The sequence below is a fragment of the Mirounga angustirostris genome, unplaced genomic scaffold (assembly GCF_029215605.1).
Source record: "Mirounga angustirostris isolate CCGP_5_RB_7025 unplaced genomic scaffold, mMirAng1.0.hap1 SCAF_4, whole genome shotgun sequence".
Lineage (NCBI taxonomy): Eukaryota > Metazoa > Chordata > Mammalia > Carnivora > Phocidae > Mirounga > Mirounga angustirostris.
Genome location: NW_026991712.1, coordinates 34,642,888 through 34,655,642, shown reverse-complemented (window position 1 = coordinate 34,655,642; position 12,755 = coordinate 34,642,888). Strand labels below are relative to the sequence as shown.

The window sequence follows — 12,755 nt, the reverse complement described above, 5'->3', positions numbered from 1 at the left end:
ACAGTAATAAACCCCAAGTTAATATAAACAATTTTGTGAAATATGACTACATTTTCAAAAAGAATAGCAAGAAAAGTGGCATTATTTACATTTTTGCAAATCTCTTAAATGTCTGATTTAACAGAAGACATTCCCATGTCTGCTTCTGCATTCCATCTGCTGTGATACATTACTTTGATTCAAGTGTAGAAAACAATCCAGCTTCACACAGATATGTAAACAGAAGAGACAGGACTCTGCAAACTCCATGAAAGAGTAGAGAAGCCAGCAGAAGTCCTCAGACCACACTTTGATCCACTGAGGTATCAGAAAAATTACCTATCTATAAGATAGGAGCATAAAACCATCTCAGAGTCAAAAAACAGAAACTGGTAGAAACAGGGATATGATGAAGCCTCCTGCCTTATGCTGACAGCATCCTCAAGAGCAGTATCTTTCAAACTGCCTGGCTGTTTCTCACCTGCAATGTTTGTTCAACACTATGATGCTTGGCCCATACCCCCAGACAAACTGAAGGAACGTTTCAGGTAAGGAGCTCCAGGTTCTGCATTTAAGTACCAAGTGATTCTTAAAATTAGGAAAATCTGGAAACCCTGCCCCATAGGGAAACCTACTGACATTGGGGCAGAAATCTCTGTTACTCAACTACTAAATAAAGAGCACATACATGCTACTGGAACCTGATCCTCTGAATGACATTCATTTGTAAAACTGCTTAGAGGGGAAGAAAGCGATTTTGAAGAGAAACAATGTCCCTTAGGACAGGTTTCATTCTAATCACTTACCTGGGTACCAACAGTGATGTTCGGCATCGAAGAAATACCAGCACTAGATTTGGGCTTTTTATTTTTTGCTCTAGCTTTCTCTAACATTTTTTTCCTTTGACTAAAAGGGACTACACCCCTGAAAAGAAAAAGTATAAATTGGTCAAGCAAGCAGCAAAGAAGCCTATTAAATTAATCTGAAATTACACATATTACAGTATTTTTGCTTCAGAATAGGATTAACATGTACAACTTATTCTTAATCATAACTTGATCATAGGTTTAATACATAACTGGATCCATTTTTATTAAGCCTTAGGGATTAAAATTTATAGAAAATTGATCACCCAAAATTCTCTTCCAAATAATTGTATCTCATTAGTAGATTCCCCTGTATTTCTGCCAATGCAAATTTACTACTAACTCCTTAAAAAAATGGAAAATACATTTAAAATCCCTAACAGTAAAAGATAAAGGCAGGCATAGAATATTCATCCAATGAAATACTTTAATAACCTTTAAAACTGTATTTTAAGCAATACTGTTGAATGAAAAAAAGCATGAAAAAATACCCTATAGCCTATGCTTCCAATTATGTAAAAGCAAAGTACACATTTACGTATAGGAAAATAAGATTTAAATACTCCCAAATGCTAACAGCAGTTATCTTTAGGTTGTAGGACGGTAGGTGATGTTTGTTTCTACTTTATGCTTTTGTAAAATTCCATAATTATAGTCACTACTAAGTATGCGTTACTTGTATAAGGCTTTCTTTTTTTTAAGTTTTTTTTTTTTTTAAATATTACTTTGCTCCAAAGTGGAATTTCCCTCCCTTTAAAGCATTATCCTTTGACCAACCTTCTCATGTTGGTATTCCACTACTCAAAGCACCTATCTATGCACCTAAAAGCATTCACTGATAAGGAATTGCCCCTCCCGGTGATACTCACCACCAATATAAATTGTTCTCTAGCTGGGCGCAGGTGTAAAGGGCACAGCAATGTAAAGACACAATCCGTTCACCTTGAAGTTCTGAGTAAGTCTGTGCAGTGTGCTCTAATTTAGAAGCCACAGAACTTAAAGTTTCATCTACCCATGTAGCAACCTAGAGAGTAAAATAATAAGGGCTTAAATAAATAAAATACAAGTCATCTTTTAAAAGGATTGTGGTCAAAACTAGGAAAAGGCATACATACTCTATGGACTGGAATTCTAAAATGCTTTGAGTTAAATGTCAGAAAAGTAAGTAATTTAGGAAAGATTCTTGGGGCGCCTGGGTGGCTCGGTCGTTAAGCGTCTGCCTTCGGCTCAGGTCATGATCCCAGGGTCCCGGGATCGAGCCCCACATTGGGCTCCCTGCTCAGCAGGAAGCCTGCTTCTCCCTCTCCCACTCCCCCTGCTTGTGTTCCCTCTCTCACTGTTGTCTCTCTCTGCGAAATAAATAAAATCTTTAAAAAAAAAAAAGAAAAAGAAAATATTCTTAATTAAGACTAGAACCTAAAATATTTTCTTCACACAAATAAAGTAGCAGTTATGGTTGAAATGAATGTCTAAAGCCATCTCTAAGAAATTAATCAAAATTAAACATCTGCTTCAACAATTTTCCAAAGAATTTAGTCACTCAAAAGCCAAACTGATAACCCGAGGTATAATACCCCATACTTTGCCAGTCCATCTCTTCTGGCTTTTCAATAGCTCCTCTTTTGTCAGCCCTTATCTTGAATATTGTTTCCTTCCCTTAAAGGAAAAAGCCCCCACTAAAAGCTGGATTATAATACAGGGATATACCAGCCACAAAAAGATTATACGTTGGATTACTCTCTTAGGTTTGAGATGCTTTGTGTTTGTGGATCTAGTTAGAAAGACAGAAAATGAAAAGATGGAAAAGGGGCAGGGAGAGGAAGAAAACCAAGAATTTAGGCACGAAATGTTTTTCAATCAATGCACAGTGTTCTGTACCTTGTTATTTTCTGTAGCTACAGTCGCTCTTATGCTATTTGCAGACAGCAGGACTATCTTTTCATTGGTTAGCCCCAAAAATGTTGCTCGGGGATGATGCAGTGAAGGATTCTTTAAAAGCATAAGAAACACGATTACCATTTTGTGTGTCAGTATGTAGAGCTACTCAATGCAAGTTTAATTATAACATACCTGTGCATTTCTATAAGGCTCAGATTCACTCCACTTCCACTGATAAAGTTCCCCTTTACTGCTGACAGCCAAAAGCTCAGAATACAGAGCCCCAATACAGATGAATTTTGTTCCGTCCTATAAAGTAAAAAATAATACAAAGTATAAATATAACAACTGCCAAACCTAGTGGTTTTAATTCACTTCATCAAACCTGGGTTAGTTCTGTGAACATATAAATCACAGCTATATGCAAAGTCTTCGGGACAGCCTGCAAGGCCCTCTATCCAGCAGCCTTGGCTCCTTCCTGAACTCACTCCCTGTCCTCCAAGCACATCAGCCTTCTTTCAGCTCCTGGACCACGCCTGTAGGATCCTGCCATGTCCCTGGTATTTTCTTACCTTGTTTCTTAGGTGACTTAATCTCTCTCCCTAATCAAGCCTGCTCAAATGACACATCTGGCCACACTGCCTACAAAACCACCACTCTCATATTCCATCTCCTTACTCTACTTTTTAGGTGACTGCATTTCACAACTTGACATACTATATATTACTCATGGATAGTCCATTCACTTGAATATAAGCTTTGTCTTGTCCACCACCACATCCCCACTTCGTAGAACAGTGCACAGAGTAGGCGCTCAATAAATTGCCAAATAAATGAAGAAAAAAGAAGCTGAAGCTAGGAGAGTCAAGTGTCAAGACAGAAGACTGCTTCCCTCTAGGCTCTTCCAAGCTGCTGAAAAAAAGGTCTACACTGTTTTGTTTTGTTTTAAGGCAGAAGTTTATTTAGTTTTAAGGTGATGCACATGCCAGAAGTTCAATGCAATTAAGTTCCAAAAATCTTGGACAATAAATGTAAATGAGTATCAATAATAATTTTTAACATAATATGTTAATATGATCGGAGTCATGAAGCTACCCAGAAATCACCCAGCAAAACTTGCCAGGTAAGATTTTTGGTTATACTTTTGCTATTGGTCTACACACTGCTTCTCTTTGGAATTCTGGCTCTGAAGTATGCTAAACTAATGGTGTCATTTTGCTTTTCTGTCAAATTCCAACCTTATTTGGTCGGATGGGTTATAGTGCTCAGCTAAAGCCTATAAAGTCTGCCACAATTTAAAATTTAACAACAGATTATGCTGCAGAGGTATACTGAAAGAATTTTAACCTATTTTACCAATATCAGCCAGCCCTGTTTTCAAGTCATTCCATAGAGGGATGGGAGACCAAATTTGAAATTCTGCAAGTTAGCAATTCCTCTCTTTCCTTCTCCATAGGTGTCTGAAAACCCTCATCTACTCTCTCCAAGGCTGCCTACTGCATCAAATCCTAACATCTCTATCTCACACTCCCTTCCTTCCTTCGGTTAAAGGATGCAGACCAAGTGAGCCCCCAAACTAGGATCCAACACTTACCAAGTATGTGACTCTGGTTAAGTTTTATAATTTCCCTGAACCCCTTTTCTTCACCTCTAAGGGGTAGAAGATGAAAAATCAAAGACCGTTAACATTTATAAAGTACACAAGCACAGAGCCCAGCACCAGTAAGAGCTCAATCAAATTCAACTATGATCACTCTGCCCCCAACTTCACCTCCTACTCACCCAGAAAAGCACAAGCTTGCTGAATATTCCTATTTTTCTTGATTTATTTAACAACAAAAACCACCATTCTCTTCTTCTCCCCACCTTCATCTCAGAAAAAGGAAGTATGCTTCTCTTATTTAAAGGTAACCTCCACACACGGGCTGTAAGCCTCTCTCATAACCCCAACAACCATCCAAACTAATCTTTCTTTCAATCCTATTCATGGTAGAGTGAATTGCTTGGCATATGCTTCACTTTACCAGCTTTCACTCAGAGCCAGAACTGCACCATATCAGCCCCACGCATTTAATTAATCCATCTTCTCTTTAAACTCTTCAAACCATTCGACCCTGTTCATCTGTTCTGGAACCTCTCCTGTCCCTTGTTCACAGGTCACTACTCCCTAGTGGTCTTCTTCCTATTTTCATGGCTATTTTTTCCATCTCCCGCCTACCATCATGCACTCCCTGCCCCTGATTCTGCCCTCGTCCCTTTATTCAACTTATACTCCACCCTCAGCCTAATGGACTGCAGCCAGTGGGGCGCCATGCTTTTAAACATGTACATCTCCGACTGCCACACTAACCTGCAAGAGTTATCTACCCGGATGTCTTAAAGCACCCTAACACCTAGAAAATGAATTTATCATATCCTCCAAAGCTGCATACCCCTTGCAGTCCCTCTCCATGAATGACATCCATCACCCACCCTGTAACAGGAGAGACATGAAAACCCGGGCACTCTTGTCGCCTCCTCCTCTTCTCTCCCAACAAGCTAGTGACTAGTAAACCAGTGCTGCCTTTGCCTCAAATTCCTCAGATTCTTCCCTTCCTCTGTCCCTGCTGCCATTGCTTTGATTGAAATGCTCACAATTCCTTTCCACAATTCTACCAGTCTCTGAACCGACTCCAGATTTTTCGTATTCCTATCTTTCTCCCACAGTGCCAACAATGCTCACCTCGTAAAAAAATAAAACAGAACCCCACAAATCTCATCATGTCACCTCTCTAAGAACTCTGTTTGCTTCCTAGAGACTACAGAACATCTTAACCGTGCGGCAAGTTGCCTGGGGCACTCACAGTCTTGCTCTATCTTGCTCTTCTCCTACTCCCTACTACATGCAGCAAGTCTGAATTTCTCATTGTTCCACAAATACACCGTGCCCTTTCATGACTCGAGGCTCATGCTTGGTATGTGTGGAATGCCTCTGCATCTTGGTCAATGCCTACTTAACCTTCCTTAAAAATGCGGCTCAGATATCATCTCCTCTGTGAAGTCTCTGCCAAATCTCTCAGGTAGTATTAGTCATTCCCCACCGTGAACCCCTACACACTGTAGTCACACCATCAAGTCTATCACTGATCACATACTGTGAACACATTATATTGTATGTGAATGTCTGTCTTCCCCACAGAATCCCCTGGGGGGAGAGGGGGCGGGTCCATATTGTATTCACCTCCACATTCCCACAGGCCAGCTTGGCACATAGCATATAGCAGGAGCACCCTGAGAAATGAACAAATGAATTTTAACTAAAATGCCTTGCCAGAGCAGTATAATCCTGAACAAATCATCCCTATAGCAACAGCATGGTGCACAAGGCCCCTTAGAAGTGACTTACCTATATCCTCCCAAGATAGGCCAATGTTCCCCAGGTAAGTCCTGAATGAGCTAACTGAACCCGAAAGGCCCTGAAAATCCATTATGGACAAATGTGGAAAATTTGTGTGTCCAACCATAGGAAGATGATGGAATAATCACCTATTGCTTCTGGCCTTATTTAGATTCGTTATGTAAAGAAATATAAAACAAACACAACACAAAAGAACAGTATTTTAGATCACTCATTTCATAATGTCATCAAAAACATTGTTTTTATTGTTTTAATGAAATAATAATGGCGGCCTCTGAGCAAGTTGGGGCCTGCTTCAACCCAACTGGAAAAAGTAGATATGCATGTTTCCTTAAAGATAGTAGCTTGCAGCCCTATTTTTTTTTTTTTTAAACAAAAATCAAGTCATTAGTGGTTGAAGTACTCAATAAACTTCCAACTGTCTGAAGGACACTAAATAAAAAACTGAACTGAGGTCATCAATCAAACTAGAAATCCCTCCCCAAAAGGAGATGGAAACTGTCAAAAATATGAAAGAAATTACCTAGAGGCCAAAACTTGAAAAGCACGTTAAGTCCAGCAGCATGAATCCCTGCTGACCACATCTACATTTAGTGACTTCTATTTTGAAACAGTTGGTCTTTCTATTCCTAAACTTCTCCCATGAAACTTGGGTTTTCATTTTTTTTTTTTTTTTAAGATTTTATTTATTTGCGAGAGAATGAGAGACAGAGAGCATGAGAGGGAGAGGGTCAGAGGGAGAAGCAGACTCCCTGCTGAGCAGGGAGCCCGATGCGGGACTCCATCCCGGGACTCCATCCCGGGACTCCAGGATCATGACCTGAGCCGAAGGCAGTCGCTTAACCAACTGAGCCACCCAGGCGCCCCATCTTTTTTTTTTTTTTTTAATTTTATTATGTTATGTTAGTCACCATACATCATTGGTTTTTGATGTGGTGATCCACGATCCACTGTTTTTGTATAACACCCAGTGCTCCATGCAGTACATGCCCTCCTTAATACCCATCACCGGGCTAACCGATCCCCCCTCCCCCCTAAAACCCTGTTTGTTTCTCAGAGTCCATAGTCTCTCATGGTTCATCTCTCCCTCCAATTCCTCCTCCCCATTTTTCCCTTCCTTCTCCGAATGTCCTCCATGCTATTCCTCATGCTCCACAAATAAGTGAAACCATATGATAATTTGACTTTCTCTGCTTGATTTATTTCACTTAGCGTAATCTCCTCCAGTCCCATCCATGTTGATGTAAAAGTTGGGTATTCATCTTTTCTGATGGCTGAGTAATATTCCATTGTATATATGGACCACATCTTCTTTATCCATTCATCTGTTGAAGGGTATCTCGGCTCTTTCCACAGTTTGGCTATTGCGGACATTGCTGCTACGAACATTGGGGTGCATATGGCCCTTCTTTTCACTACATCTGTGTTTTTGGGGTAAATACCCAGTAGTGCAATTGCTGGGTCATAGGGTAGCTCTATTTTTAAATTTTTGAGGCACCTCCACACGGTTTTCCAAAGTGGCTGTACCAACTTGCATTCCCACCAACAGTGTAAGAGGGTTCCCCTCTCTCCACAACCTCTCCAACATTTGTTGTTTCTCTCCCTGTCCATTTTTGCCATTCTAACTGGTGTAAGGTGGTATCTCAGTGTGGTTTTGATTTGGATTTCCCTGATGGCTAATGATGATGAACATTTTTTCATGTGTCTGTTAGCCATTTGTATGTCTTCTTCAGAGAAGTGTCTGTTCATATCTTCTGCCCACTTTTTGACTTGATTATTTGTTTTTTGGGTGTTGAGTTTGAGAAGTTCTTTATAGATCTTGGATACCAGCCCTTTATCTGTAGTGTCATTTGCAAATATCTTCTCCCATTCTGTGGGTTCCCTCTTTGTTTTGTTGACTGTTTCCTTTGCTGTGCAGAAGCTTTTTATCTTGATGAAGTCCCAAAAGTTCATTTTTGCTTTTGTTTCAACTAGTTCGTTTTTAATTTGCCTACCATCAGCCAACACTAGCTTTCCCAGTAAGTACCAGCACCAACAGCAACGTACTGTGCATTATGCTCGAAGTGGATGAAATAGAACCACAGGTCACTCTGGAATTTGGTCAACTTTATTGAATTATTCACACTTCATTTCTCCTTGCCTATCTACTTTTCCCTAGTCTCCTTATGCCTGCCTTCTTTTCCTTTTTATGACCATTTCTCCTTTTATTAAATTACATCTGTGACACATCTAGCTAATTCTTAACAGGTACTACCTGGAAGCTTCCAAGTGTCAATAAAACAACAACAACAAAGACCTCTCCCCACTCAACTTGCCCTTCTAGAACCCTGAAGGTAAAGCAGTATGATCAACAAGTTTGATCAACTGGTTCCAAAAGTGAGGCTGCTCCGATAGCTTAAGTAAGGAGCCAAATGTCATGGGGCTATTTGCTCTTAATACCGTTCAAAGAAACTGAGGATCACATGCAACTCTACAATTCAAAAGACCAGTGTGAATGTAATTTCCTTATTTCCCTTAGACCATAAGAAAATGAGTGCATGATGGTAAGGGATGGGGCTGCAAATTAACAGCACAGACTTGGCCCATCAGTTTTTTCCTTCATCGCCCACCACACAACTCTCACCACCCTCTTCTCTCACAACTTGCTGAAAATAAAGGATATGTGCGTGCTTTTAACTGAAAGCATCTGTTATGGGGCACAAAGTGAAGTTTTTATTTTTATGTTCAGTTTCAGCAGATTTACTCAGCTCGGATTTCTGTGTAACTTTACTCCTTCCTCTCCCTCCCACGTCCCTTACTTCACTCTCTTGGTAACAGTCTTTCGTGACTGTAGCTGCATAAATATATATATAGTTACATTTTGCATGTAGACATTCAGCAACATAAAACTAAATTTCTAGTCTGAGAAAAGTAAATTTCAGAACTGAGAAGTGAAATGAAGCCATGTGAGATGATCACCTAATGGGAAGATTGCATCTTCTTACCAAAGTAACTGAATTATCACAGCAACTACCAGCAATATAAAGTATAAAAAGCAAAGGGGAGGAGGGATAGAAATGGGGGACAGCAGAGTGTTGGGGAAGGAGGGAGGAATGATAGATGAAGAGACAGGGCAGCCTAATAAGAATGTTGACATTCTCAGGTAAGACTATTCAGAAACTAGTATGAACTTGGCTAGTTCAACTGTGATCAGGATCTTGGACTTAAAGGCCCTCCCTCCATTTCTCCCTTAGGTAGATACAGACTACCCGTAAATTTCCTATTATGCTATATTATTATTGTAATGAAATGTTTTCATTTCTTGCATTTTATAGGCCAGTCAGACTACGGACATGGTCTGTATCTCTTTCAGCTTGTGCCCAACTCTGTACCAGCAGAGAATCTGGCACACAAAATACTACTGCCTCATGGTCCCACTTGGAATACCCAAACCCACTGGGCTCTTACCCTTCTATGACCTACAGAAACTGCCTGTTCTCTTTGTAGCCTAGGACCCTGCTTCTCCTTGCTCTTTACACTTTACATATACCAAGTTATTTAATTCTCATGACAATCTCACAAGGTAAAAACCATTATTATCCCCATCTTACAGATGAGAAACAAAGGCCCAGGGAGGTTAAAGGACTTGACCAAGGCCACACAGCTGGTAAGTGGCAGGGCCAGGATATGAACACTCCAGTAGTCTGGCTGTAGAGTCCACACTCAGCAATTGCTCTGGCCTCTTATGATACGCCAGAGCCTCTTGTACCTAATTCTATAACGGTACTTACTCCAAAGCATTAACATAATTGTTCTGCCTTCTACAAAACCCTTACCCTAACGCCTGAGCAAAAGGCCTAACAGAAAGTACACATGAATCAAGATTACTAAATTAACACTGACTGGGGCGCCTGCGTGGCTCAGTTGTTAAGCGTCTGCCTTCGGCTCAGGTCATGATCCCAGGGTCCTGGGATCGAGCCCCACATCAGGCTCCCTGCTCCACGGGAGGCCTGCTTCTCCCTCTCCCGCTCCCCCTGCTTGTGTTCCCTCTCTAACTCTCTCTCTGACAAATAAATAAATAAGTAAATAAATCTTTTAAAAATAAATTAACACTGACTGAATGACCCTCACTTCTGTCTTCATGAAGCTTTCAACATCCCTATGGTAATTTCCAATTTCCATATTTTTTAAGATGTTGAAAAATTAGTAAGGGAAAAAGCTTTTATGCCTTTTTAACAATTTTAAAAATTTTTTTCTTTTTACCTTTTGATGCCCTGCCTCTAGTACCCACCAATCTGTTCCATGTATCTATGAATTTGGTGCTTTGTTCTAATTCTGATGATTCCAGATATAAGAGTGACCATACAGTATTTGTCTTTCTCTGACTTATTTCACCCAGCATAATGCCCTTGAGGTACCATCCATGTTGTCAAAAATGGCAAGACTTCCTTCTTTTTTATGGCGGAATAATATTCAAGTGTATGTTTGAGTATATGTATGTATTAACATCTTCTTTATCCATGACCCATTGATGGATATTTAAGGTTATTTCCATATATTGGCTATTGTACATAATGCTGAAATGAACATGGGGGTGCATGTATCTTTTTGGGTGTTTTCATTTTCTTTGTATAAACACCCAGAAGTGGAATTGCTGGATAATATGGTAGTTCTATTTTTAATATTTTAAGGAACCTCCATACCATTTTCCATAGTGGCTGCACCAATTTACATTCCCACCAACAGTGCCTAAGAGTTCCCAAGTATGCTCTTATATATACTAGCTTTGACATTTAGCTCAAAGAATAACTCAAGAAAATATTTAAATTTAAGGTTACCTAAAGTATTTTCAGTTCAAGATTATACTGCAAAAGGCTTAAAGAAAAGAGAACACTCATTCCGCTATTAAAGGAACTAATTTATTAGCCTACAAAATGGCGAAATTTTGAAGAAGTTGCTGTTTCTCTAGATAGGTGGTAGGAAGTCGGTACTAATCCAGATAATTTACTAATGGAATTTCTGATGACCCCTAACAAAATGAAGAGTGAAAATACTATGGTTACTACCCAAACTTACAATTTAAAAATACTGGATTAGGTCATTTCTGAAATTAACGCCGGGAGGCATTCTTTGACCCTCACTCCCCTCGAAAAAGAAAGAAAAAGACACTACTTTTAAGTAGTGTGTGCTGACAGGGCTCCATCTCCCTGCACTCGCCACCTGACTCTCGATCACCTACCAGGCTTTCCCCCAAAACCCTTGTACTTCCCAGGGATCACTACCCCCAATTTGCGGGGACCAATATGGTCCTACATATTACCTATTTCTGTGTGTAGCACTGATCCTATGCGCCTTCATGATAGTTCTGCATGGTGTCTGAAAGTTATCTGCAGGCTAGGTCTTCTTCCCTTTAATAGTTAGCTCTCTGCACTCTCTGAGGGTAGCAGTCAGCCTCACATCACTTACTGGTATTTGTTGAAAACTGTGACAATGCTTAAGAGTCTGATTAGGCTTAAGCTATTTTCTTTCCCTAAATTGAAATTTTTGATGTCTAAATTTCAATCATAAGCTAATAAAAAGTGGATCTTTTCCAGTGACAATATTTTATTTTCTTCTTATTTAAATTCAATTCATTAACATGTGATGTATTTTTTAGTTTCAGAGGTAGAGTTCAGTGATTCATCAGTCTTATATATACCCAGTGCTCATAACATCATGTGCCCTCCTTCATGTCCATCACCCAGTTGCCCCATCCCCCCACCCCTCTCCCCTCCAGCAAGCCTCAGTTTCTTTCCTACAATTAAGAGTCTCTTATGGTTTGTCTCGCTCTCTGGTTTCGTCTTGTTTGATCTTTCCCTCTCTTCCCCTATGCTCCTCTGTTTCAGTGACAATATTTTAAATTAGGTGTTTAATAGGAAAAAAAAGCTATAGGTAGGATATACTGTTTCACACACTCCTGTTCCTCCTTCATTCAGTATCTAAACATCAAGGAAATAACACACTAAGTGTGTTTCATGAGGTACTTGTTGACTGTCTCTGAAAACAAGATGTACTAAAAACATGGCCATCAGTAAAGACCAATAAAGACTGGCTCAATCTATCAGAGCATACACTGGCCAGGGAAGAAGCTTGCTAAATTTGTACTGTTTAAAACACTTTCATTCATCAAAAATAATACATTATAAAGAAGCCCAGACTAGGGGAGCCTGGGTGGCTCAGTCGTTACGCGTCTGCCTTCGGCTCAGGTACATGGTCCCAGGGTCCTGGGATCGAGCCCCACATCGGGCTCCCTGCTTGGCGGGAAGCCTGCTTCTCCCTCTCCCACTCCCCCTGCTTGTGTTCCCTCTCTTGCTGTGTCTCTCTCTGTCAAATAAATAAAATCTTAAAAAAAAAAAAAAAAAAGCCCAGACTAATATATATGTGATGGCACTATTAAAACAAGATTCATGAATCCTCTATTACTTCCTGCCAACATGAAGTAGACACAGCTTAATATGATCCAGGCAAGAGAAATAGGAAAACACAGAACAATGTACGGAAAAAAGGGGGGAAAAAAGAGGGGGAGGCCTAGGCTTAAATCACCTTCTACCATATGGAATAAAAGCAGAACTTAGGACATGTCTAGTTTTATGGAAATAAGTAAGAGAATGCCAATT

At 40.0% G+C, this 12,755-nt stretch overlaps 1 protein-coding gene across 1 annotated transcript in view; it reads right to left on the bottom strand.

The window, feature by feature from the left end:
• UBR5 (ubiquitin protein ligase E3 component n-recognin 5) overlaps positions 1–12,755 on the bottom strand; it is a 135,974-nt gene that overhangs the window by 62,108 nt on the left and 61,111 nt on the right. Inside the window, exons 10-13 of the mRNA XM_045896134.3 lie at positions 2,916–3,032; positions 2,724–2,834; positions 1,715–1,869; positions 786–903 (exon numbers count right to left, since the gene is read on the bottom strand). Of these exons, the coding sequence (XP_045752090.1) occupies positions 786–903; positions 1,715–1,869; positions 2,724–2,834; positions 2,916–3,032 (501 nt within the window). The remainder of the gene's footprint in view (positions 1–785; positions 904–1,714; positions 1,870–2,723; positions 2,835–2,915; positions 3,033–12,755) is intronic.